General features: G+C 41.1%; 1 protein-coding gene across 2 annotated transcripts in view; it reads left to right on the top strand.

The window, feature by feature from the left end:
* Nucleotides 1–26,736, top strand: part of ryr3 (ryanodine receptor 3) — a 448,180-nt gene that overhangs the window by 56,119 nt on the left and 365,325 nt on the right. For both annotated transcript variants that reach the window (XM_069916619.1, XM_069916620.1), the window contains exons 3-4: nt 8,669–8,776; nt 23,410–23,460. In XM_069916619.1, the coding sequence (XP_069772720.1) occupies nt 8,669–8,776; nt 23,410–23,460 (159 nt within the window). The remainder of the gene's footprint in view (nt 1–8,668; nt 8,777–23,409; nt 23,461–26,736) is intronic.

Genomic DNA, 26,736 nt, shown 5'->3' with positions numbered 1-26,736 from the left:
TGGGGGGGGGGGGGGCGGTGGGGGGTAGGGGAGGGGGGAGAAGCAGAGCTACTTTCCAGTTTTTTTTCCAGAATTGAGTAAAGTTAGAAGTGGTAAAGTGGTGAAGAAGGAAGGCAAGAGAAAACAAATGGAATGTCTTTGATTTAGTGAATCCCCAGAAAGACTGAGTGTCAGAAATAATACTGATGATGGCTGAGAGAGGGTTGTGAAGGGTTTTCAATGCTGTCTTTTATATTTAGAAGAAGTGTAAAAATGAGGTTGGGGATTAAAAACAATGCAGCCTCTGGAAAATTGAAAGAAAAATGAATGCTTGTGAGGTAGCATTTACAGAGAGAGAATAACAGAGTTAACATTACATGTTGATGACTGTCCATCAAAACTGTCAATTTCTGATGTAAACTGCTGAATTTTGGGGGTTAATGAGCCACATTAGAAAACTGTTTTGAGTGAAATAAGAAAAGTTGGAGAAACTCAGTGGGTCAGACAACACTCATGTTGGAAAAAATGGTCAGTCAACTATTCAGATTATGACCCTTTATTGAGACTAAAGTGGGAAGGTCAGATAGCTAGCATAAAAGTGGGGGTTGGATGCTGGGGAGAAGTTGAGAGGTGATGGGGTACGAGACAAATGAAGGCGAAGAAGGAGGTAGAGGAAGGGGGAAAGGGGCTTTGTTGGAACAAAGTCAAAGACTGAGAGGTCACAATGGGAATATAATTGATAATTAATGTGGCAGGTAACTGAAGACTCGGAGTCATCCTTGCAACAAAGATGTTCTGCAAAAAATCTTCTAGTCCGCATTTGATTTCTTCAAAATTGAGAATACAGGTACACAATCCTTTATCCGGACATCTAAAATCTGGAAAGCTCCAAAAAGTGGCATTTTTTAAATACCATATGGAGGCATAAAAACGCAAAATACTGGAGAAGCTCAGCAGGTCAAATTGTGTCCTTTATGTAGCAAAGGTAAAAGTACATAACCAACATTTCAGGCTTGAGCCCTTCATCAAGGTATGAGATAATGCAGGCAGATGCCCAAACAAAAAGGTGGTGGAGGAGGGGGGGGGGGGGGTGGGATGGCAAAGGCAGATGATGGGTGGAGAAAGGAGAGGAAGACAGCAGCAATGAGGAGGAGGAGGGATAGCTGGGTGGGTCAGGGGAATGGAGGGTAGAACTGGAAAGACAGGAAAGGGGAGAGGGAAAAAAGTGAGCAAATGTAGCATAAAGCAGCGAAATTGATCTTAATGCCACCTGACTGGAGAGTGCCCAGATGGAAAATAAGGTGTTGTTCCTGCAATCTGCATATGATCCGGGGGGTGGAGGTGGGGTGGGGGGGGGGTCATACATAAGGCCACAGGATGGACATATGAATCTATGAAGGTGACTCAGAATTGAAATGGTTGGCTACTGGCTGTGGACGGAGAGGAGGTGCTCAGCAAAGTGATTTCCCAATCTCTCCGATGTAGAGAAGACCACAAAGGGAGCACCGGATGCAGTAAATCAGACCTGCGGATACACCAGTAAAGTGTTGCTTTGGGGCCCCAGACTGTGGGGAGGGAGGAGGTGTGGAGGCAAGTGTTGCACCTCCTGTGGCTGCAGGGGAAGGTGGGGGGGGGGGGGGGTAGGAGAGCAATAGGTGGTGAGGGATGAATGCACAAAGGAATCACAAAAGGAGCAGTCCCTAGGAGAGGAGGAGAGAGGAAATGTCTGGTGGTGGGATCCTGTAGATAGTGCCGGAAATTCCGGCAGATAATGTGTTGGATGCAGAGGCTAGTTCAGTGGTGGGTGAGGATGAGGGGGATTCCATGTTTGTTGTGTCTGGGGGAAGAGGGGGCCCAGGGCAGATGAGTGGGAAATGGAGGAGATGCAGGTGAGGACTGAGTTGATCGTGGTGGAGGGGAAGCCACGCTTTTGGAAGAAGGCAGACATTTCAGAAGATCTTTGATGAATGACCTCATCTTGGGAACAGATGCAGCAAAGACAGAGAAGTTGAGAGAAGGGGATGGAGTCCTTGCAGTGGACAGTGTGAGGAAGTGTGGTCAAGGTAATTGTAGGAGTTAGAGGGTTTGTAGTATATGTCAGTGGAAAGCTTGTCAATTGCTCTCTGAAGGGAGTTCTGTGGGATTCTCTCTCACTGCTCCCTATCTGTGACCCTTGCTGCTCCATGACCATGTACTTGCCAGACTTGAAAGCCCTTATTTTCCATCTGGGCACTCACTAGCAACATGGCATTAACATCAACTTCTCTGCTTTATGGTCAATTTGCTCACCTTTTCTTTCCCCTCCCCCTTGTCTTTTCAGTTCTCCCCTCCCTGCCCCCTTACCCACCCAGTCATCCCTCCTCCCGCTCATTGCTGCTGTCCCATCCCTCCTTTCTCCACCTATCATCTCCTGCTTTTGCCACTCACCCTCCCCCCCCAAACATTTTGTGTGGATACCTCCCAGCATTCTCTCATACTTCAAGCCCTAAAGGTCAGTTATGTATCTTTGCCTTTGACCTGCTGAGATTCTCCTGCAATTTGTATTTTAACTTCAACCATGGCGTCTACAGATTTTCATGAATTACCATGAGGGAGGAATGGGTGGACATGGAAGAGCACCAAGAAGAGAATGGTCCCTTAGCAATGCTGAAAATCAGGGAGGGAAAATATGTTGAAGGTATCATGTTGAGGTGATGGAAATTATAGAGGATGACCAAGTGATGATGCAAACAAATGGGGTGGAAGGATGGGACAAGAGGAGACCTTTCCTTTTTTGGATGAAAAGAGAATGGATAAGAGCAGAATTGCAGAAAATGAAACAGGTGCAATTGAGGGCTTTTCAGCTGGGGAGGAGGAGGATGGGGGCAGAATTAACAAAAAGGTAAGTGTTCATGGAAGCACTGCAGTGAAAAGTATCGTCGCCAGAATAACTGTGATAAACCCAGTGATTACTTTTTATTTTGATTTGTGTGAGTGCTAACATAATCTTTGTCTAGTCATACTGACTTGCATCCTAAATGCCTGGTCCTCTCTTCCTTGCATCTGAAAATGCTTTTACTATACCTTTCTGTTCAAAGTTGTACATTGGAATATTTTTCAATTGTTTTTTTCTCTATTAATAACATAAGGATTGATCATGTTACATAATTACATTAATCAGCAAAACAACTCAAAGATTTACTGTAGTGCAATTCCTATTTTTAAAAAAAGCAAAAATAATGAGAAGGTATATTTTGAGACGGGATGAATAGCTGATAATGACAGAAATTTAAACAGCTAAAAATTTTTTTTAATGGAAACAACCATTTCCACTTCTGAGCAATGAACAAATTATTTTGGAGTTTGCAAGTAGCACGTGATTCGAATCGGGGACTCAGAAATTTGTGCAGATGCAGGCCATGAGTCCATCATGTCCCAGCCAACAAAGAAGAATTCTTGAAGTCAATTTCCAGCTCTTGCCCCATTGCCATCGTGGTTTCAGCACTCCAACACATAGCTGCTCATTTTAAAAATGTGGGTTTCTGCCTCCATCCCTCTTTCTGGTAAGGAGTTGAAGACTCCCACACTAATCTATAGCGAAAATAATTTTTTACTGAATTGGCTTTTAATCTGTATGTCCGCTAGTTATTAATTTTTTTTTCTTACTGCAATGATTCTTTTGCTTCACCTCATTTAGACATCTCATAGTTTTATGCCCTTCAATTAAATTTCCTCTGAATTTTTCACTGTTCCAGGAAAACCATTATATTCTATCCAATTACCCACATGGATAAATTTCTTTGCCCTTGGCTCCATTGAAGTGACCAACCATTTCAATTCGGCACCCCCATTCGTGCGCTGGCATGTCTGTCCATGGCCTCGTGTACTGTCAAACCAAGACCACCCATAAATTGGAGGAGCAACTCCTAATATTCCACGTTGGCCCTCTCCCTCTGTGTGGCATCAACATAGACTTTTTTGATTTCTGCTAGCCAATTCCCTGCTCTCCTTCTCTTCCCCATTCCTTTAGCTCTCCACTCCTTCCATTCAAAGTCACCCCCACCCCGCACCCCAGCTTGGTGGTGTACCCTCCCTATTATCTTCTGCCTGTAGAAATGTGCTGCCCCCACCACTTTGTTCAGGCACCTGCCTACATTTTGCTCATACCTTAATGAAAGGCTCAAGCCCGAAGTTTAGTTATGTACTTCTATCTTTGCTGAATAAAGTACATATAAAGTGCTCCAGCATTGTTTTTACTTCAATCGTGGTGTCTGTAGAGTGTCATTCTCCTCTGGTTCCTATCCAGCACAAATGCTTCTTTCTTGTATTATCATGACCTTGTGCTGTAAACTGTATGCTGTAACTGCAGATGTGATGTGAAGAAGCCTACAGGCTTTGGGAATTGTTCTCAAGTCCTTGTGTGATCTTCCTACCATTGCCTTTGTTGGATAAGGCATCGAGCACAAGAGGTCAGGATGTTAATCATCTTATCTGTCCCTCCTTCAACCTTCGGGGATCAACAATCATACATCCACAGGTCACTTCATTCCTCTTTGTATCCTATCATATAGTTTATATTCCTTGTCTTGTTCATCCTTTCCCAAATACATAGCGTTTCAGCGCTGCATGTTGTGGCTGCAGGAAAATGACATGCTTGCGTCAGCTTATTCTGTGTTTTCAAAAATCTCTACCCTTGCAATGACTTCAGAAATTAACCAGAATTGAAGAAGGAAAAGCATGTTCCATTTTCCTTAACAAATATTGGTAGTGATGATAGACAATTGTAATAGAGCTAATAAAATGCTTTTAGTGTTACCTAGCAACAGATATGCTGAAACAAAGTGACCCATGCACTTACACTAATGGATTCTTGGTGGCTGAAATGTTGTATAATACATTTACACTTAAGTCAATCTCCCAAACATAAATCTTGCTTGGTTATCACATTCTGCCGGGTGTTACTTAAGCTATAAATTGAGCCAGATATTGATTCAAGTTTAACTCTATCTGCTGCATCAACATCTTACTTGGCTATAAATCATTTTCACTAACTTCCCTATTCTTTTACTTATCATGCCAAAGTTTCAGATTCTTAATTGCATAGGAAAGTAATTGAAATCTGGCAATTCCCCCAAATTAAAAACAAAATTGCAGCAGAAACTTTGCTGAACCCGTGTGTTCAGTTCTCTACAGCTGTTAGATCCATTAATGTACCAGATCTCTGGTGTATTTACACACCTGCATCCAGCAAATTGATGGGTAATTCAACCCTCATGGAGCAAACGGAATCTCGAGCACATTAATACGTGGGTTGTTCTTTTGAGTGATAAAGAAACTGCCTATTGTTTTAAAAGAAAATAGGTTCAAAGGGAAAAAACCCTGCTGTCTTTGTCTGATCTTGCCTTTAAGTGGTTGATTAATAATACCCTCTGAAATAGTCTACGAAGGTAATCAGTTCAAGAGTAATTAGATTAAACAGGTCAATGGTGTATGAGCTAAGTATGTTCACGTGAACAAAAAAATATATTAAAGTTTTATTCCATTTCATTTTGAAATTAAATTTATTCCAAATAAACATAATAAATACAGCAGCAGCACAATCTGAAGCGGATCTTATATGATGTAAAGACTTGCTCAGTCTGATTTCTTATTACATATTAAATTGTCAAATGGAAATATCTTCAACTAAGTTTCTTAATGCTGTGACTCCATGACACAGATACAGTGGAATGCCAATTTAAGTTGATAGCCTTCTTCAGAGAACCAATTAGAATAAAAGGCATGGAAAATGAGCAAGTCATGCACATGAATGGGAGATGCTGTTCTGCTGTTGGGTTAAGATGTGGAAACTTCAAATCGAATTATCATGGAATTAAAGCCAAGTCAAGTTTATTGTCGTGAGATTGCACAAGTGCATCCTGTCAAAACTGTGTTTTCCAGTCCTTCGTGCAAAATACGCAGACACACAACTAGACATAACACACATACAAACAAACAATATAGATGCAGGACAAGTATTCATAAATGCAAATAAATAAATAGTTTTGTGAATATGAGATTCTTGGATGATTAGTGTGAACAGTTCCTTTGGTTGTTGAGCATTCTCTCTGCCCATGGGGAAAAAGCTGTTCCTCAGCCTGGTGGTGCTGGCTCTGATCCTCCTGTATCTCTTTCCCAATGGGAGCAGCTGGAAGATGTGTGCAGGGTGGAAGGGGACCTCAATAATTTTGCATGCCCTCTTCAGACAACAATCCTGGTAGATCATGTTGATGAGGGGGAGGGAGACTCCAGTGATCCTCTCTGCCACTTTTATGGTCCTGTGGGTTAACTTCTGATCCATTTCTCTGCAGCAGTTGTACCACACTCTAATGCAGCTGGTCAGGAAACTCTCAACAGAGATCCTATAGAAGGTTGACATAATGGTGGCCAATTGCCGTGCCTGCTTCAGTATTCTCAGGAATTGCAGTTGCTTTTACACCTTCCTGACAAGTAAAGATATGTTGTGTATCCATAATAGGTCATGAGTTAAGTGAACTCCAATGAACTTGATGCTCTCCACTCTCTCCAGTACAGAGCCATTTATGTGGTCATTCCTGATCTTCCTGAAGTCCATAATTATCTCCTTCATCTTGTCCACATTGAGACTCAGGTTGTTACTCTTATACCATGTGACAAATACTTTCCTCCTCTTTGCTGTTGTGTGACTTATCTTTGTTGCTGAGGAGGCCAATTTCTGTTGTGCCATCTGCAAACTTGGTGACACTGTTGGGGCTAGATCTGTAAGTCAGTAGCATCAACAGGAGCGGGCTGAGCATACAGCCCTGAGGTGCGCCAATGCTCAGCAAGATGGTGCTTGATGTTCTGCTGCCAACCCAGACAGGTATTTCTTTTAGGAAGTCCAGAATGCAATTAGAGAGAGGAGGGTTGAGTCCCATTGAGCACAGTTTCTCCACCAGCCTCTGGGGAATGATCATATTAAACACCGAGCTGAAGTCGATAAGCATCAGCCTGCATATGAGATGTCGTTCTCCAGGTGGGTCAGGATGGAGTGAAGGGGCAAGGCAGTAGCATCAGATGTGGAGCAGTTTCTTCTATAGGTGATTTGAAGTGGATCCAGCATCTCTGGGAGGTGTGCTTTGATGTGTTCCATCACCAGACACTCAAAGCATTTTATACTGTCAGCCCCAAACTGAAATTTGTCCTGGCATTCTGTTTATAATTCTGTAATGTGGTTGTCTTGGACCTGCTGAGAGATTCAGGAATCAAAACTGGTCAGTTCGTCCCATCACTGGATTCCCCATGGAATGCAACAGACTTTTTGAGATTCCCCAATGATTTCAATGGATTTTATTTGATGTAGATTTGGAAGATGAAGAGAAAGTTAAGTTGTTTTTTTGATTCAGCTTAAATCTTGAAGTAATTGTTTTAACTTTTTAATGCCGAGGTTTTTGTTTTAAACTATGTATTAACTTCAATGTTAATAGCTTATAAATATCTAATTGTTAGAAGCATTTAAGCTATGAAAATGACTTCCAGGTATAGAATTATGATTGGTAAAGTTCGACCCAATCCTACCATATCCTACAAATTTTTTCCAGCTGTCAGGGATATTTCAGGGATAAGATATCTGGACTTTGCCCACAGGAGCCCATTCACCACATGGACCACCCAATAAGGATTATAAGGGTCCTGCAAAGACCATGGTAAGTCTAGGCATTTGAAAACCAGATGTTCCATTCAGTGAGCCAGGTCAAGTGTGATCAGCTCAATGCTCATTATCTCTCCCTGTTCCTGACCATTTGCGGGGGTGGGAAGGGGCTCCAATTAAAAAAAAATTGGAATGTGAATAAAAGGAAACCTTAGCAATAACAAATAATAGAAAAAGATAATCTTGTAAAATTATAGTATAAATCCAATTTGGATTTGCTATTAGAAACAATGAAGAAATGTAATACTGTATGTTCATCTTTTCATATATACCTCTATTATATTAAATGCAAAATTTTAATTTCAAATATTGAGTGCTCATTGTGTATTCTAAGCTCCATTAGTGTTTCATAAGATTCACAGTCATCACGTACTAGTTAAATCAGTTTCATAATTTATGGTTTATGTTAGCAGTATCATGCCTCAAAAAGTGTTGTTCTTTATAAAGATTTAGCACTAAGTCCAGTTATTGAATGATTTTGTTTATCAGAGGAAAGGGAAGCTTGAGCATAATACAACAGTTTCACTGTTTCTCAATGAATTATCCTGTATGTTGTGCAATTGAGGTCAACTTATATATTTACCCCCATGGTATTCATCTTTTATGTTACTTGTAAGGAGGAAATGTTCTCCTGTTAAATTTTGAAGCAGTTAAATCCAAAAGTATCCTGAGGTGTACTTTTAATAACATACCATTTATGGAGAAGTTAATCAAATGCCAGTGGGGCAGAAAGATATACCAATTTTTGAAGTTTGCAGGGTTTATGTAAGATATCTTATTTCCTATCCCATTGCTACAAATTTACGTTCATGGTAGAATAACTTCACGGCCAATTAATCAAATAGACAAAAATCAAAGTTCCTTTTTGACTCTTTGTATCATCTCTCTTTCCTTCAGCTATTTGATTTTGACACCACAACAGTTTAAACTGTATTGTTCTTTTTTTTTTCTTATTGACCATGTAATAGAAAATGGCATCTTTTGTTTGTTCCTTATTTGCAGTATGTTCCTCCTGACCTTTCCATCTGCATTTTCGTGCTGGAGCAGTCGTTGTCTGTCAGAGCCTTGCAGGAGATGTTAACCAGTACAAGTGAAAAGAACAATGAAGGGGTAACTATCGAGAGTAAACATTGAAATATTTCTTGTTTTCATTTTTTTAAGCCTTCAAATACTATTTTCAAGATCCAAGTATTTTTTAAATTGTATTATCACACAAATTTTTGAAGTCTAGAAAACGTGAATGTACAGATTCTTATCAAGCTGATTTGAATATAATAGGCTGCACAAATGCATCTCAATTGTAGACTAACCATAGTAAAGGTGTAGAAAAGGATTGTGATGAACAAATAATGTTTTTTTTCTGTGCTTTGATTGGTTCAGATTTTGCATTGATTAGACCACAATGAAGAATATCATGCACTTTCAATAAATATCCATTTGGTTCACTAATTCTTGTTTTTGAAGGAGTGAAATCTGCCACCCTGCCTTATCTATCCTGAGTGGTTGACTTTTGACTGCTCCTTCCAACAACCTAGGAAGTCATCCAGTTTGAGAGTTAGTCAGAAAGAGCAATAAATTTTGCCCATGATAATTGTAACCTTAACATGCCAATGGGGGGAAAAAATGATAATCTTTAAGAGAATTTGGTAAAATATTTGAAATCTCAGCAACCTAGGTTTCTTGTCAGTGAGAAATAGTTCATTGGATAGACTTCTCAGTTAGCTTATTAATATCAATGCACCAGAGATCTCTTGAGATCATTGCAAACCGTGGATAGTTTTTATCAGCTTCATGATTTTAACTTGCCCACTAATCTAAAATCTGACCCGAATTGTTTTCCCATCTAGATGAATCCAAAAGTGAGCATCATAAACATTAGATGTAACCCAGTGAATTTCCCTAGAATGTTCTTTATTAAAAGAATGATGAGAATTTGGAGTTATTTGGAGAGTAGAAGCTAATTCCAGCCATTTAAACCCTTGCTGCCCAATTAAACCAAAATTAACCTATAATCCTGTAGTTTTTGGAGGGTGGGAGGAAACCGAAGCACCCAAGGAAAACCCAAAGCAGACACAGGGAGAATATACAGACTCCTTTCAGATAGTGCTGCCTTCTAACCCAGGTCATTGGTGCTTTTAGTAACCTGCTAACCAGTACGCTAACTGTAGGTTAGTTGTCACGCCGTGGAGACATTTAATTGGAACCTGGATAATTTAAGGTAGAAGAAAATGAAATGGTTTCATTGATGAGCTGGATGAAGTAAAGTCGTAGGAGGCTTATGAAAGGAACACATAATTAAGTTGAAAGTAATACAGATAAAACACATTATAATATGTGATACAACATTAAGAAAATAAATCTCCTACAGTCACGAAAAATTGTGAATTCTGAGTTTCCTTGATTTTAAATGCAAATTTACATACAAAATTCCAAGTGTAAAAATATTCTGTGAATTTGCACTTTCTAGTCAACAATTTTAATAAAAATATGCTCAAAATGCTATGCAATTGTCAGCAAACTAAATTGTTGATGACTAAAATTATATTAATAATGTTATTATCATTTTAGCCATCCTCCAATACGATATAGGAAATCTTCTATATCGTAGGAAGTTTGGAAAATTTGGGCCAAATATTTTTTTTAAAAACTGTTGTAAATTCTATTGAATTTGTAAGTATAAGTTCTCATTGTTAAGTAGATTCAGTGCATTTTCACACTTGCAATGTTCTCTTAATTTTTCATTTCACATCACTTCTTTTCAATGTTTCAAAATATTACTGCCTTTGTTCCATTTCATTTTCTGAGGTGCTTAACATCTCTGTGTATGCAGAATAGTTCAGATTAATATGGTGCAAAAAAACATCCATTCTTCCATTTGAACAATTTCTGACTTTGTCAAGTTCATTTTTAATAAAATGTCAATGATGTTTGGTATTATTATGGACAAGTACATTGTCACTTTGCACATGTTCTGTGCTCATTTTGCATATTGTTGTGTTTTTTTTGATACTTGGAATATTATTTAAAGATAAGAAAATTTAAATTGTACTTTTTATCAGTCATTTGTAGCTAACTAAGGAATGTGATCTATCTCATGACATCTATTGTTGTTTTGTGTTGACTTTTTTTTACAGCAGCAGTGACCTCCAATTTGTTCACTAATGTCCTTCTGGGAAGGAAAATGGCCATGCGGTTTCCTTCCGGCCTGTATGTGATTCCAAGCCCTTCAATGTAGTTTATGATTAACAGCCTTCTTTTTTCAACAATAATAGGGATGGGCAATGCATATGGCCATGATTGCCTATATCCCATCAACAAGGAATAAAGTAATACTTCTCTGTGTAAAATACAATATATATTTTGATGTGATAGAGAAACATGTAACTATAGACATAATTTCTTCTCTCTTTTTTAACATGCTAGCCAATTGATTTCACCAAGTGGGTATGTCCATTACATTGCTTATTTCTTCCCTTCTCCTCACATGCACATAGTCAAAATGTTGAACTATAAACTTGGTTTCATTGTGATATTTGTTCAATTGTGTGGAGTTATTTTTTTTATTTACTAATTTTAGTGATTGAAGGAAAGTAGTTTATTAAATGACTTCACAAGAATTCAAAGGGAGATGTAACTTTTGTTTATTATGTTGGAACTCTTTACTGACTGTCGTTATTGAAAATATTCAATACAAACACCATGAATAGGTGTGGTGAACGTAACAAAATCAGATCATTCCTGAAGTGAAATGCCTTTTCTGTTATTTGGAAATGGTGTTTAGTAAAGTTGATGGGCAAAATTTTTGATTTACTCATTTAAGATGCAATATTATGGTATTTCCTGACCAACAGAAGATTTAAAGAATCTGATATGATAAATAAACAAGTTCAAACAAAGAAAAAATACAACCTGCTGAAGGAGAGAAACAAGAAAGTCTGCAAATGCTGTAATGGTAGTAAATACACTAAAATGCTGGAGAAAATCTGCAGGTCCCTCAGCAACCAGAGGAGGCAAAGATATATAACCAAAGCTTTGGGCCTTGAGCCCTTTGGGGCTATATCAACCAGATGAACTCAATGCTCACCTTACATTCAAACAAAATACCAAAACCAAAGCAACCTATTTCAGTCATGTTAGGTATTGAGTTTTAATGGGATCAGACTGCTATAGAGTCTGGACTGACATTTTGTTTTTCGATAGATTTTTAAATTTTGCTATTGTTTTTATATGAGAAATTCTATTAAATTATTTTACTCAATTAATGCTTAATCTGCAGGTAATTGTCTCCTGGGTAGTAGAAGATTTCCTATATCATAATGGAGGATGGCTAAAATGATATTACATTATTAATATAATTTCAGTCATCAACAATTTAGTTTGCTGACAATTGCATAGCATTTTGAGCATATTTTTATTAAAACAGTTGACTAGAAAGTGCAAATTCACAGAATATTTTTACATTTGGTATTTTGTATGTAAATTTGCATTTAAAATCAAGGGAACTCAGAATTCACAATTTTTAATGCCTGTAGGAGATTAATTATGTGTTCCTTTCATTTTGAATCAGAAATATTAATAGTTAATGAATGTCCCTCTTCAACATGAAAGTAAAACTTCCTTCTCCCTCCCTCAATCCCATCCCCTACTCTAAACTTCAAAAAAAAAACCCTACATAAAACAAAGTGAACATCAAAAAAATCTGAAAACTTGCAACTTTTACCACCAGCTTCAGGAACATTTACTCCCCCCTCCACTATCAGACTCCTAAACTGCAAACTCAATCTGAGACTCCTTTAAGGACTTTTTGCACATTATTTATTACTGAATATTGTTTTTTTCTGCACTGCACAGTCAGTTTATTTACATTTCTTTCTTTTTTTATATTTCTCTCTTGTGATTATGTATCTTTTCTTCAGTACATTTTTTTTATACTACTGATAAGTAGAAATTCTGCCTGGGGTGGGGGCAGGAAAAAAAAATCTCAGGGTTGTATGTGATGCCATGTATGTGCTCTGACAATAAATCTGAACTTTGAATGAATCTGATCTGTTAAGGTTCTGTTAAAGTGTGGAAAAATAAAGTCAAAATGTTAGGTTGAAGACCCTTTAGTTAATAGATATAGCATGATAACAGGCCGTTCTGGCCCATGTGACGAATTAGCCTTCTCACCCGTTCATCTTTCGAATATGGGAGGAAACTGGAGCACCCGGGGAAAACCCACATGGACCTGAGGAGAATGTGCAGACTTCTACGGACAGTGGAAAACTTTATTAGCAGCCCTTTATAAGATCTGGAAAAGCATGTTAACAAGTTAGTTTCACATTTTACAGAGGGTGGAGGAGGAATAGTAAAGATAAAGGGAATGACTCTGATAGAATGAAGCCAGGGTTACTATGTGTGATAGTACAGATCTATCACCAATGTACATAGTGTATATAGTTACTGTATCTAGACTGTGCTTACAGCGATTGGCTGAGAGCTAAGCCACGCCTACTGTCTGGGCCTTAAAGGGTTGTGTCCCTAGCCAGGTCGGATCATTCCGGACTGGTCGGCCACTTGTGAAGAGCTCCTGTCTTTTGCTAATAAAAGCCTTGGTTTGGATCAACGTCTTTGATTCTTTCGACGAGCTCTACACTATGGTGATGAGATATTGATGAGGCCATCTGATTGATAGATTAATCAGAAGGATGGTCCATTGAATGTGGAGGATGTTAGCACAGAAAATTAGGGACCAATAGAAATCTATTGCCCTGAGGGTTTGTGATAAACCACTGTTTGTATATTTAACTGTCTGGACACACCCCTTCGGCTGACTGTACCTGTGGCTCTTCCCACAGACACCTGATAAAGGCGACTGTCCCACAGACCCCTCCCCAGTTCAGGACAGTCAACTTGCATGGACCTGCCTCCATTCTATTGCTAATAAAAGCCTATCAGTTTTACATAACTTCTGGTCTTTTGGAGTTATTGATGGTACAGCAATTTTTTAGCAATAAATTTAGATAACTGAACAGATCCTAAAACCAGAGAAGTTGGAAATTGACCCACAATCGCCTGAAGCCTCCAAAAACTTTGAACTCTGGCTGCGTGGCTTCAAAGCATTCCTGCAGGCATCATCTACTATCGTTCGATCCAAGAATAAGCTGCAGGTACTACATTCCTGGGTCATACCCAGAAGCGATGGACATCCTGAAAGGCCAGTATCCAAGGTCTATGTGAGACACCTCTGGGCTACTCGAAAACAGTGACCCAGGGAATCGAGCACTGAGTACCTTTGGCTCCTTTGAACTCGCGGATGGGCCTGCTGTTGCAAGGCCATGATGACTGTGGTGAACATGGAGGACTTAATCAGACACTTGTGTCACGGGCATCAGGACCAATTACATCTGGCAGTGATTTGGAACAGTGTCCTAAACTTGCAGAGGGCGGTTGAACTGGCAGTCACGCTAGAGGTGGCCCTCCAGAATATGGAAGCCTACTTGGCTGACAACATGGCCGCCTTGTGGTTTCCCCGGGTGCCACCATCTTGGGACATGGGAAGGCGGTAACCCTGCAGAACACTGCCACATCCTGCCAGTGATCCGACCATGGCTGCTGTACTCCACGAGCACCTAACACCACAAACACCACTTCCTGCCAGCAACTCGATCATGGCCGCTGTACTCTGCGAGCACCCGAAGTGCTACTTCTGTGGCCTGAACGAGCACTCAAGGAAATGCTGACCAATGAAAGATGCAGTTTGCTCTAATTGAGGGAAGAAAGGAGATTACACAAATGTGTGCAAGTTCAAGACACCCCAACCCAGCAGTGCCATGTGGCGGTCGCCATCTTGGACGCCACCATCTTTGAAATCCAGCAGCGCTGTGGGGCTGCCATCTTGGATGCCATCATGAACGATGCCATCTTGCGATCAAATACCCAAACACTCCACCACATCTACACTGATTCAATACTGGCCTCCGCCATGCTGGATCAAGGGTGCCTGCACTAATCAATGATGGACATCCAGCGAGATGGCCATGAGGTGAACTGCCTGTTCAATTATGGGAGCATGGAGAGCTTCATCCAACCTGACATGGTGTGGCATTACTCCCTTGTGGTCAGGCCAGTAAATCACAAAGTTTCTTTGGCCTCAAAGTCCCATATGACTGATGTCTGTGGCTACTGTGTAGTGACTCTGACTGTGCGGGCACAGACTACAAAGATTTTAAACTCCTGGTGAAGTCCCAGCTCTGCACTGTGATGCTACTGGGGATGGATTTTCAATGCTACCTTAAAAGTGTGGCATTGGAGTATGATGGGCCACATTCCCCCCCCCCCTTTGTTTTTAAACCGTCCACTGCGCTCTACCAGAATCCCTCCCCCCAGCCTCTTCCCCCAACGTTTCCAGCCAGCAACCCAAAGATTGCCCACTGCGGACTCTCAACTCTCAAGACATCCCCTCCACCATTGTTCATTAACCTCACCCCAACTTGTAAACCCATTGCCACCAAATGTAAGCAATACAGTGCCAGGGACAGGTCCTTTATTAAGTCAATAAGGGGATGATTGAAGCCAGCAGCAACCCCTGGAGAGCCCAAGTGGTGATGATGAAGAATAGGGAGAAAAACATAATGATCAACAGTCAGACCATTGACAGATATTCACAACAGGACACGTACCCTCTTCTTCACATATCCGATGTGGTAAACCAAATCGCTCAATGTCGGGTATTCTCCACCATTGATCTAAAGTCAGCAAACTGCCAGCTCCCCATCTGCCCAGAGAACCACCCTTCAGCGTCGTCAATGGTTTTTTGGTCTTCCAATGGGAGGTGGACCAAATGGTAGACCAGTACGAGCCGCAGGCCACATTCCTGTATCTGGACATCATCACCATTTGCAGCCATGACCTGTAAGATCATGACGCCAATTTCCAAAAATTCCTCCAGACTGCCAAACTCCTTAACCTACATACAATAAGGATAAGTGTGTGTTTCGCACAACCCACCTTGCTATCCTTGGCTACATCATGGAGAATCTGTGCTATTGGCCCAGACCCCAATCACGTGTGTGTGCTTTTGGAGCACCCCTTTCTCACAGCCTCAAAGCCTTGAAAAGGTGCCTGAGCTTGTTCTCCTACTACGCCCAGTGAGTCCCCAGTTACGTGGACAAGGCTCGCCCCCTTGTTAAATCCACCTCCTTTCTTCTAAAGTCAGAAGCCCATTTGGTCTTCTACCACATCAAGGCACACATTGCCAAGGCCAAGATATACACTGTGGATGAATCCACCCTTCTAGATGGAGAGTGATGCATCTGACCTCGCTCTGGCTGCCACCCTTAACCAGGCAGGCAGACCCATAGCCTTCTTTTCCCGTGCCCTACAGGGCCCCGAAATTTGACACTCCCCTACTGGGAAGGAGGCCCAAGCCATTGTTAAGGCGATACAGCCTTGGAAACGCTACCTCCACGGAAAAAGATTTATCTTGTTTCTTGTGTCCCAGAAATCTATTACTGTGAAGTACAGGAGGAGAAGGAGTGAGAGCAGAGGTGTGTCAATGAGATCAGATGCAGTCAATAGCTCTATTTTAACGGTACTAGAAGATCAGGAAGAGGAAGTAGTTTCACTGGCACCCATGTTAAAGGCCTCATCATTAGATATATCAACCAGATGACTTCAGCAACAACTTATCACCACAGTAACCCTTCCAAAAAGATGTCAACCTGCAACATTAACTCTATCACTTCCTATACAAATGCCTCTTAACCTTTGAGTATTTACAGCATTTAATTCAGACAAACCAACTTGCTCAAATTTTGTAAGATATGAAGTTTCAAGAGGAAATTTTGTGAGATGTGAATTCTTTCCAACTTTCTGGTTTTCTAAACGAGTTTGTGTGTGAAAATGTGGGGCAGCCACTTCCAAATAATGTTCACTTGTTTCTCTTTTGACTTTTACTTTACTTTTATTTAAAATCTTGGAGCTGGTGTTGCTAATTCAATTTCTTATTTGTTCCAATATGAAGACAGCAAATGCATTTCTGCCAGCACAGATATGGTCCTTGATTGAAACCTGGCTGGTTTGATATGTTTTAAATGATTAATTTTAACAAGATATCTGTTCTAGCAGGAACACATGATCCTAATTGATTTTGGTTAACAATTGCATTTTTAGAAGCTATTCTTGCATTGTAATTGAATTGAATTCCTAGATCACTGACTCAGCCTCCTTGTCATTAATTTAATTTAGTTGAACCAAGCAATATGACTTTATTAAATGATGTGGAGACTGCTTTTCTCCAAAGATTTATTGTCAAAAAGTCATTAATTAATGGCCTATTTTATCATTGGAAGCTTTTTAATTTGTCTGCAAGTGGGGTGGGGGGGGGGGAAATCCCAAATGTTCTAATCTTCCTGCTGCATCAAACGAGTTCTTGGTTTGCCTGGGTTATATCCTTAATTTAAAATTGAAAATTGTAAGCTCCTCTTACAGGGCTCTAGGTATGAGTGGTCACTTCAATCATAATGAGACATGTATTAAACACAGAACTGCTGGTTAATCTTTACAAGGATGATGGATTACTTTGAACTCCTGTTCTGATGTGCATTATCAGAATGCAGTTTCTAATGTTTTCCATCATATTTTACAATTTTTCATTGTTTTATTGATATATATTGCTTGTTCAGTGAAGAGTTCAAAGTATGATAATGATATGAGAATTTATTGTCTTAATATATAACTAAAATGAACATTTTAATCAAATTCATTCTTGCTGCAGCCTCAATGGTCCATGCGAGCTGAGTCCACTGATCTACTCTCTCTACAACCCATGACTGTAGCTAAGCACAATTCAAATGCCATCTACAAATTTGCCAATGACTTCATGGTTGTTGGCAAAATTATAGACAACAATGAGGAAGAACGCAGGAGGGAGATAGATTGTTGCGATTGCGTCCTTACCTTTGTCAGAAGAGGTGCCGGCCGCCACTGATGAAGTAAGCGATGAGTAACGGTGCATGTGCACGGGTGTGTTAAGCATCAGTATACAGGTTATGGATCTCAAATACAGGAGGAGGAGAGTGAGAGTGTCAGGATCACCCGTGTGGCAGTGAGCCAATGAGAAGGTCAGAATAGTTTGGCTGCAAGGTGATTGGGGAGTTGAAGAATGCAATGTATGTCTAGTGAATAATAAAGGTCACCTTCATGATGTGCTGAAAGAAATGTTTGAATGTATTCTTTATTTGTTTGTAAGCTGTGGTAAATCAGTGTTGTTACAGGATCACCTAATTGAGTGGTGCCACAACAACAGCCTTGCACCCAACATTAGCAAACCTAAGGAACTGATGGTGAACTTCAGGAAGTGGAAACTGGAAGAACACAAACCAGACCTCATCAATGGGTCAGCAGTGGAGAGGATAAAGGACTTCATATTTCTGAGTTTGAACATCTCTGAAGATCTACCCCAATGCAATCATGAAGAAGATTCACCAGCAACTACATTTTTTTAGGAGCCTGAGTAGATTTGATATGTCACCAAAGAATCTTGTAAATTTTTACAGGTGTACAATGGAGAGCATTCTGACTGGTTGCATCACTGTCTGATATGGAGGCAGCAACGCACAGGACAGGAAAAGGCGACAGAGAGTTGTGAATTTGGCTAGCACCAACGTGGGCATTGGTAATTCACTCCATTGGGGACATCTACAAGAGCTGGTGTTTCAAGACAACAGCCTCTATCCTCAAGGACACTCACTACCAAGACCATACCATCTTCTTACTGCTACCATCAGGAAGGAGGTACAGGAGCCTGAAGATGAACACTAAATGTTACACCAAATGTTACAAAACTGCTTCTTCCCCTCCGCCATCTGATTTCTAAATAGACTATGAACCACAAACACTACTTCACTTTTTTTCTCTTCTTCTGCACTAATTCCTGAACAGTAGAGGTGCTGATGTGCTTTCTTCATGATGCCATTAGTGTTTTTGCTCCAGGAAATATCCTCTTAGATACAGTAGTGACTCCCAAGAACTTAAAATTTGCTCACCCTCCTCACCTCTGATTCCCCCAATGATCACTGGTACATTGTATACACAATGTTTCTGAAGTAAACAATCAGCTCCTTTGTTTTGGTGACATTGAGTGTTATTGTTGGTACACCATTTGACCACGTTTTCAATCTCCCTCCTGTATGCTGACTCACAGCCTCTTTTTTAAACAGCCCACTGCCATGATATTGTCAGCGAATACGTAGATGGTGTTGTCATACCAAAACGTCTCAACCCAAAGACTAGTGTGTGAACTAGTGGCAGAAGCTGCAATTTTAATTTAATTGTGCATCATTAGAGTGATGATTTTGATCTCCTGCATTGAACCATAGAACACAACGGCACAAAAACTGGTCCTTCAACCCATCTAGTAAATGATGACCAATTTTCTACCTCATCCCATTAACCTGCCCTACATACCCCTCCTATCCATGAACCTATCCAGATTTCTCATAAATGTAATCAAACCTGCACCCACAACTGGAACTGGTAGCTCATTCCACAGTATAGAACCCCTTGGGATTTTCTTTCACCTTGTCTGCCAGAGCCATTTCATGCCTTATTTTAGTCGAGCTGATTTCCTTCTTAAATAGTTTCTTAAACCTCTTACACCCATCAAGTACCTCATTTGTTCCTTGTTGCCTCTACCTGCTTTGCATTTTCTTCTTCTTAACCAGGGCCTCTATCTCTCAAAAATCAAGGTTCCTTTCCTGTTAGCCTTACCTTTCATTCTGACAGGATCATACAAACTCAGTACTATCAGAATTTCACCTTTGAAGGCCTCTCATTTACCAAGCACAGCTTTGTGAGAAAACAACTTATCCTAATGGGATAGTTGCCTTAATATTTGATGTTTTGCAGCATGTTAGTGGCAAGATACTCCTGTTGCTGGTAAAATGTCAAATCATTTCCAATGGGATCCAAGAATGGGGAATTGTAACATAAATAGCAATGAACCCATCTCCTGGCCACTGTAGAAGAGTTGCTGTGCCAGAGCACTTGGAGCATGTTGTCTCGGCCTATATTCCTGACCAGCAGAAATACAAGATTAGGGAAGACCAAAGATGGCAACAACAAAAATAATGTGAAAGCAAGAAGTCTACAAGTTCATCAAAATATTGGAGAAGCACATTCAAGGGGCAAAGCAAGGTGTCTTAAAAAGATTATGTGATGATGCAGTATAATTGGATTAAATTAACTACTACATATTAAATGTGTCTTTTCCTTTTGATCTTTTGGGGGACGGATATTGCAAGATCTGGAAAGGATCATTATTAAGTAGTTTAGAATACTTTATAGAATTCCCCATTTTACATTTGCAGACATTCCACATAATATATTTATGCATTTTTGTTACATATATGTCTTCTTTCTTTGGCTTGGCTTCGCGGACGAAGATTTATGGAGGGGGTAAAAAGTCCACGTCAGCTGCAGGCTCGTTTGTGGCTGACAAGTCCGATGCGGGACAGGCAGACACGATTGCAGCGGTTGCAAGGGAAAGTTGGTTGGTTGGGGTTGGGTGTTGGGTTTTTCCTCCTTTGCCTTTTGTCAGTGAGGTGGGCTCTGCGGTCTTCTTCAAAGGAGGTTGCTGCCCGCCAAACTGTGAGGCGCCAAGATGCACGGTTTGAGGCGTTATCAGCCCACTGGCGGTGGTCAATGGGGCAGGCACCAAGAGATTTCTTTAGGCAGTCCTTGTACCTTTTCTTTGGTGCACCTCTGTCACGGTGGCCAGTGGAGAGCTCGCCATACAACACGATCTTGGGAAGGCGATGGTCCTCCATTCTGGAGACGTGACCCATCCAGCGCAGCTGGATCTTCAACAGCGTGGACTCGATGCTGTCGACCTCTGCCATCTTGAGTACTTCGACGTTAGGGGTGTAAGCGCTCCAATGGATGTTGAGGATGGAGCGGAGACAACGCTGGTGGAAGCGTTCTAGGAACCGTAGGTGGTGCCGGTAGAGGACCCATGATTCGGAGCCGAACAGGAGTGTGGGTATGACAACGGCTCTGTATACGCTTATCTTTGTGAGGTTTTTCAGTTGGTTGTTTTTCCAGACTCTTTTGTGTAGTCTTCCAAAGGCGCTATTTGCCTTGGCGAGTCTGTTGTCTATCTCATTATCGATCCTTGCATCTGATGAAATGGTGCAGCCGAGATAGGTAAACTGGTTGACCGTTTTGAGTTTTGTGTGCCCGATGGAGATGTGGGGGGGCTGGTAGTCATGGTGGGGAGCTGGCTGATGGAGGACCTCAGTTTTCTTCAGGCTGACTTCCAGGCCAAACATTTTGGCAGTTTCCGCAAAGCAGGACGTCAAGCGCTGAAGAGCTGGCTCTGAATGGGCAACTAAAGCGGCCTCATCTGCAAAGAGTAGTTCACGGACAAGTTTCTCTTGTGTCTTGGTGTGAGCTTGCAGGCGCCTCAGATTGAAGAGACTGCCATCCGTGCGGTACCGGATGTAAACAGCGTCTTCATTGTTGGGGTCTTTCATGGCTTGGTTCAGCATCATGCTGAAGAAGATTGAAAAGAGGGTTGGTGCGAGAACACAGCCTTGCTTCACGCCATTGTTAATGGAGAAGAGTTCAGAGAGCTCATTGCTGTATCTGACCCGACCTTGTTGGTTTTCGTGCAGTTGGATAATCATGTTGAGGAACTTTGGGGGACATCCGATGCGCTCTAGTATTTGCCAAAGCCCTTTCCTGCTCACGGTGTCGAAGGCTTTGGTGAGGTCAACAAAGGTGATGTAGAGTCCTTTGTTTTGTTCTCTGCACTTTTCTTGGAGCTGTCTGAGGGCAAAGACCATGTCAGTGGTTCCTCTGTTTGCGCGAAAGTCGCACTGTGATTCTGGGAGAATATTCTCGACGACACTAGGTATTATTCTATTTAGTAGAATCCTAGCAAAGATTTTGCCTGCAATGGAGAGCAACGTGATTCCCCTGTAGTTTGAGCAGTCTGATTTCTCGCCTTTGTTTTTGTACAGGGTGATGATGGTGGCATCACGAAGATCCTGAGGCAGTTTACCTTGGTCCCAACAAAGCTTGAAAAACTCATGCAGTTTGGCATGCAGAGTTTTGCCGCCAGCCTTCCAGACTTCTGGGGGGATTCCATCCATACCTGCTGCTTTGCCACTTTTCAGTTGTTCGATTGCCTTATATGTCTCATCCAGGGTGGGAACCTCATCCAGCTCTAGCCTTAGGGGCTGTTGACGGAGCTGGAGCAGGGCGGAATCTTGGACTGAGCGGTTGGCACTGAAAAGAGATTGGAAGTGTTCTGACCATCGGTTGAGGATGGAGATCTTGTCGCTGAGGAGGACTTTGCCATCTGAGCTGCGCAGCGGGCTTTGGACTTGGGGTGAGGGGCCGTACACAGCCTTTAGACCCTCGTAGAAACCCCTGAAGTCGCCAATGTCCGCGCTGAGCTGGGTTCGTTTGGCGAGGCTAGTCCACCACTCATTTTGGATCTCCCGGAGTTTGCGCTGAAGATGGCTGCATGCGCGACGGAAGGCTTGTTTCTTCTCTGGACAGGACGGCTTTGTAAGGTGAGCCTGGTGGGCAGCTCGCTTCTTTGCCAGCAGCTCCTGGATTTCCTGGCTGTTTTCGTCAAACCAGTCCTTGTTTTTCCTGGAGGAGAAGCCCAGTACCTCTTCAGTGGATTGCAGTATGGTAGTCTTCAACTGATCCCAGAGGGTTTCAGGGGACGGGTCCGTGAGGCGGGTTGCAATGTCGAGCTTTGCTTTGAGGTTTGCCTGGAAGTTTCCTCTCGCTTCGTCTGACTGCAGGTTTCCAACATTGAACCTCTTTCTGGGGGCTTTATTGTTCCTGGGCTTTGGCTTGAAGTGAAGGTTGAGCTTGCAGCGAACCAGCCGGTGGTCAGTGTGGCATTCCGCGCTAGGCATGACCCTGGTGTGGAGCACATCTTGTTTGTCACTTTCTCGCACCAGGATGTAGTCCAGGAGGTGCCAGTGTTTGGATCGGGGATGCATCCAGGTGGTCTTAAGGCTGTCCCTCTGCTGAAAAAGGGTGTTTGTAATGACAAGTCGCTGTTCTGCGCAGAGCTCCAACAGGAGGCGCCCATTGTCGTTGCACATATATGTAATGTGAAATTAAACACTGCCATATAAACCATGAGACATAAGACAGGAGCAGAAATAGGCTGTACAGTCCATCGAGACATGGTTAATCATGAGGCGGGGCAGACTTAATGCTGCATGTTTTCATTATGGAGAGGAAGAATTGATTCTTAGGAAGCATTTTGGATTTTCTTTTGCAATCAAAATTTATTATGTGACAGTATTGTGATAGTACAGGTCTATCACCAATGTAAATAGTGTATATAGTTACTGTATCTAGACTGTGCTTACAGCGATTGGCTGAGAGCTAAGCCACGCCTACTGTCTGGGCCTTGAAGGGTTGTGTCCCTAGCCAGGTCGGATCATTCCGGACTGGTCGGCCACCTGTGAAGAGCTCCTGTCTTTTGCTAATAAAAGCCTTGGTTTGGATCAACAAGTCTTTGGTTCTTTCGACGAGCTCTACAACTATCAAATGCTTGACTTAAGCACAGTTTACATCACAAACATTGAGCACTAGATTTCTACTGAAAATTTAATCTTTTAATTCTACAAGGTCCACAAAGCCAACTTTACTGTAGGTCCTTGTAGTATTAAAGCTGACTAGAAAGAAACAGCTAAAGATTTCATTGTTTTGTTTTTATTGCATTAAAGGGCTCCATCAAAAGAAGTTCCATCAGTGCCAAGAAGAAAAAATCTCTGAGGGTAACTATTGGTGCTCTGCTATTCCTATAAGAGAAAAAAAAAGTAATTAATACTTTTAAGTGGTATTAACTACAAATAAATATTATTAAAATTATTATTCATAATATGCATTCATTAATTTACTAATTAGAAGAAAAAAGGATGAAAAGATCTAGTGATTATCATTTTTATCATAATATGTAGGGCCAAGAGTCTAGGCCATCTCACAGAAGGTCACACAAAATCAAATACAGGAAAACCTCGTTAGAATGCGGTAGTTGGGGTCCAACATTTCATACCACGTTACAGCTGAGTCGTGGAACAGATGCATATATGTCATGATTCAGGAAGCTGGAATACAGAATACTGTGACTCAAACCCTATATTAAGACTTTTAAGACCTTTAAACTCCACATATTAACATGCACATCTTGTAAATGAGTCATAAGGGACCATTTTCTGAGTTTGTGGCTGTTGGCCACTTAGCCTGGCTCCTTAAAATCAATGTTTGGGGTCCACAGATACCCTCGCTATAAACGATTCCGCGGATTAATGAATCGCGTTCTAACGAGGTTTCACTGTACTAATCTCTAATATTACATGTTAGTTACTTCATTAGCATCCTAGATTATGTTTAAAAAGATCTATACATCTATCTTAATAGATATTAGTACTGGTAATTATTTCACATGTAGCAATTTGAATTACGTAATTATTTTCAATATTGAAAATTGTTTTTGGAATTAAAATCAAGCTGTTAAGTAAGAAATGACAGCAGACAAATATTCTAAATGAAACAAATGAAAAGTTGATGAGTTTAGTGATTGAGTTTGGGTAAGTGAGTAGTCAGAAAGATTTCTAGTCTTTGAACAGAGAACTCAGATCTTTTAATGAACCTCCATAGGTTGCCATTTTGATTTATTACTTGTGACAATTTTCATGTGTAATTTATACTTGTTATACATATGTTTGCATGTGTAAACATTATCCAAAATTGTATTTCTGCAGTTAAAATTTCATGTTACGCTCTGAAGGGAACATTTGCATCACTAATATAGTGTAATGTACAAAAATGCTGAAGAAAATCAGCAGATTGCGCAGTGTCTAAAGGAAGTAAAGGGATATAACCAATCTTTTGGGCTTGAGCCCTTTATCAAGGAATAAGCAAAAAGCAGGCAGTTGCCTGAATAAAGAGATGGGGAGGGGAAAGAAGGGGAAGGAGGTGTACAGGGCACCAGTAAGAGGTCATAGGTGGATATGAGTGGGAGGGAAGGAGAAAAAAGCTGAAGAGATCAGTGAGGGGGTTGTTCTCTGAATGGAGAGGGAAGGGATTGGAGAGCTGGAGAAAAGGAGACAGAGGGCTAGGAGAAGAGAGAGTGAGACATGGTAGGGGCCTAATGGAAACTGGAGAAGTTGATGACAATGCCATCTGGTTGGAGAGTGCCCAGATAGCCTTGGTTTGGCAGTGCATGAGACCATGGACACATATGTTGGCATGGAAATTGTGTACAGAATTAAAATGGTTGACCACTGTGAGTTCCTTGCTATTGCAATGGATGAAGTGAAGTAGCTAAATAAAATGATCTCCCTGTTGTTGACAAAGCCACAATGGGAGCACTGGATGCAGTAGATAATCCCTGCAGATTCATGAATCACAAGTGAAGTTTTGCTTCACTTAGAAGGGCTGTTGGGGCCCTGAATGGTGGTGAGGGAGGAGGCATCATCGCAAGCGTAGCACTTCCTGTGGGCACAGGTGCTGAGAGGTCACATAATGGGAAGGACTGAGTGGACGAGGGAGTCCTGGAGGGAGTGGTCCCTGTGGAAGTCAGAGAGGGGAGGGGAGGCAATGCTGCGTCGGGTGTTGGGATAATTATAGGTGGTGGAAATTTTGAAGGTTAATATGTTGGATGTGGAGGGTGAGAAACAAGGGAATTGCTATCCTTGCTGCATCTAGGGGAAGGGGGAGCACAGAGGAGATGTATGGTAAGGGCTGAGATGATGTCAAAACAGAGGAAGCTGATTTTCTTTTGAATAAAGACATCTTGAATGTTGTGGAATGGAAGACCTCATCCTGGGAGCAGATGCAATGGAAGTAGAGGAATTGAGAGAAAGGAATGTAATTCTTACAGGGGTTAGGGTGTGAAGAAGTGTAATCAAGGTAATGGTCTGCTGTAATAAACTGGCAGCAATACAAAGATACAAAAATTGAAACTTTAATGTTCTCATGAAATAAACTGATAGAAATTTGAATGAATATTTACATTTATTTGTTATCCACCTAGTGGATAACAATTTTAATTCCACAGTGACGTGTCTGACCATGGTTTCATGTACTGCCAAAACAAGATCATCCACAAATTGAACCATACCTAATATTCCATCTCCATACTCCCCAACCAGATGACATTGGCAGCAACTTCTTCAGTTTCCATTAAACTCTTCCTGCATCTCACTCTCTTTATCTCTCCCTCTGTTTCCTTCAGGTCCTCACCCAGTTCCCTTTCCATTCAGAGCCAATTCCTCCCCCAGCACCTCAGCTTTATTCTCTTATGCCCTCCCACTCATATCCACTTACGACCTCTTCTTTGTTGGCCTGTACACCTCCTTCTGCCCCTTTTTCTTCCTCCTGCTCCCCTCCTTTTTATTCTAGCACCAACCTGCTTTTTACTCATACTTTGTTGAAGGGCTCAGGCCTGAAATGTCAGTTATATCCCTTTGCTTCCTTTAGACAATAAGTGACCAGCACTTTTGTATTTTGCACTAAAATCACAGCATCTTCAGACTTTCCTGTTTAACTTCACTAATATATTGTAGTATTCACCCGCAATTTATACATTAACATTCTTCCTACAAGTAAATTAATGTAACGTTAGCTACTATCTTTCTCAAATTATTTTGAAATTTTTGTGCTCTTTTCCTGTATTTTAAAAAATCTCACTTCCTGTAATGTTTCATTTAAGATGTACCTGTGTAAACTTATGCTTTAGTATCTTGATTGACTCTATGGTGTATTACAATTTCACACCATTTATTTGCTGTAGAGTTTTTGTTTTGTGCTACATTGTCCTTAAATGTACTCCATCCAATAACAAAATATGCCTGTGTAATTATATAACTCAAATATGTTGTATTAAAAAGATAGGCCTATTGTTTAACGAAATCAGAGAGTTAATTTCATTTCTATGCTGGGGACTGATCACATGCAGGACGAACAAATTGGTTCTGGAAAAATTTGTTTTCCACAATTCTCAGAAAAGTTTTTGAAGATCAAAAGTGACATTAATATGTTCCCACAAG

The sequence above is a fragment of the Narcine bancroftii genome, chromosome 2 (genome assembly GCF_036971445.1).
Source record: "Narcine bancroftii isolate sNarBan1 chromosome 2, sNarBan1.hap1, whole genome shotgun sequence".
NCBI lineage: Eukaryota > Metazoa > Chordata > Chondrichthyes > Torpediniformes > Narcinidae > Narcine > Narcine bancroftii.
The sequence above is the reverse complement of the archived record's forward strand: the minus strand, read 5'-3'. Positions and strand labels throughout refer to the sequence as shown.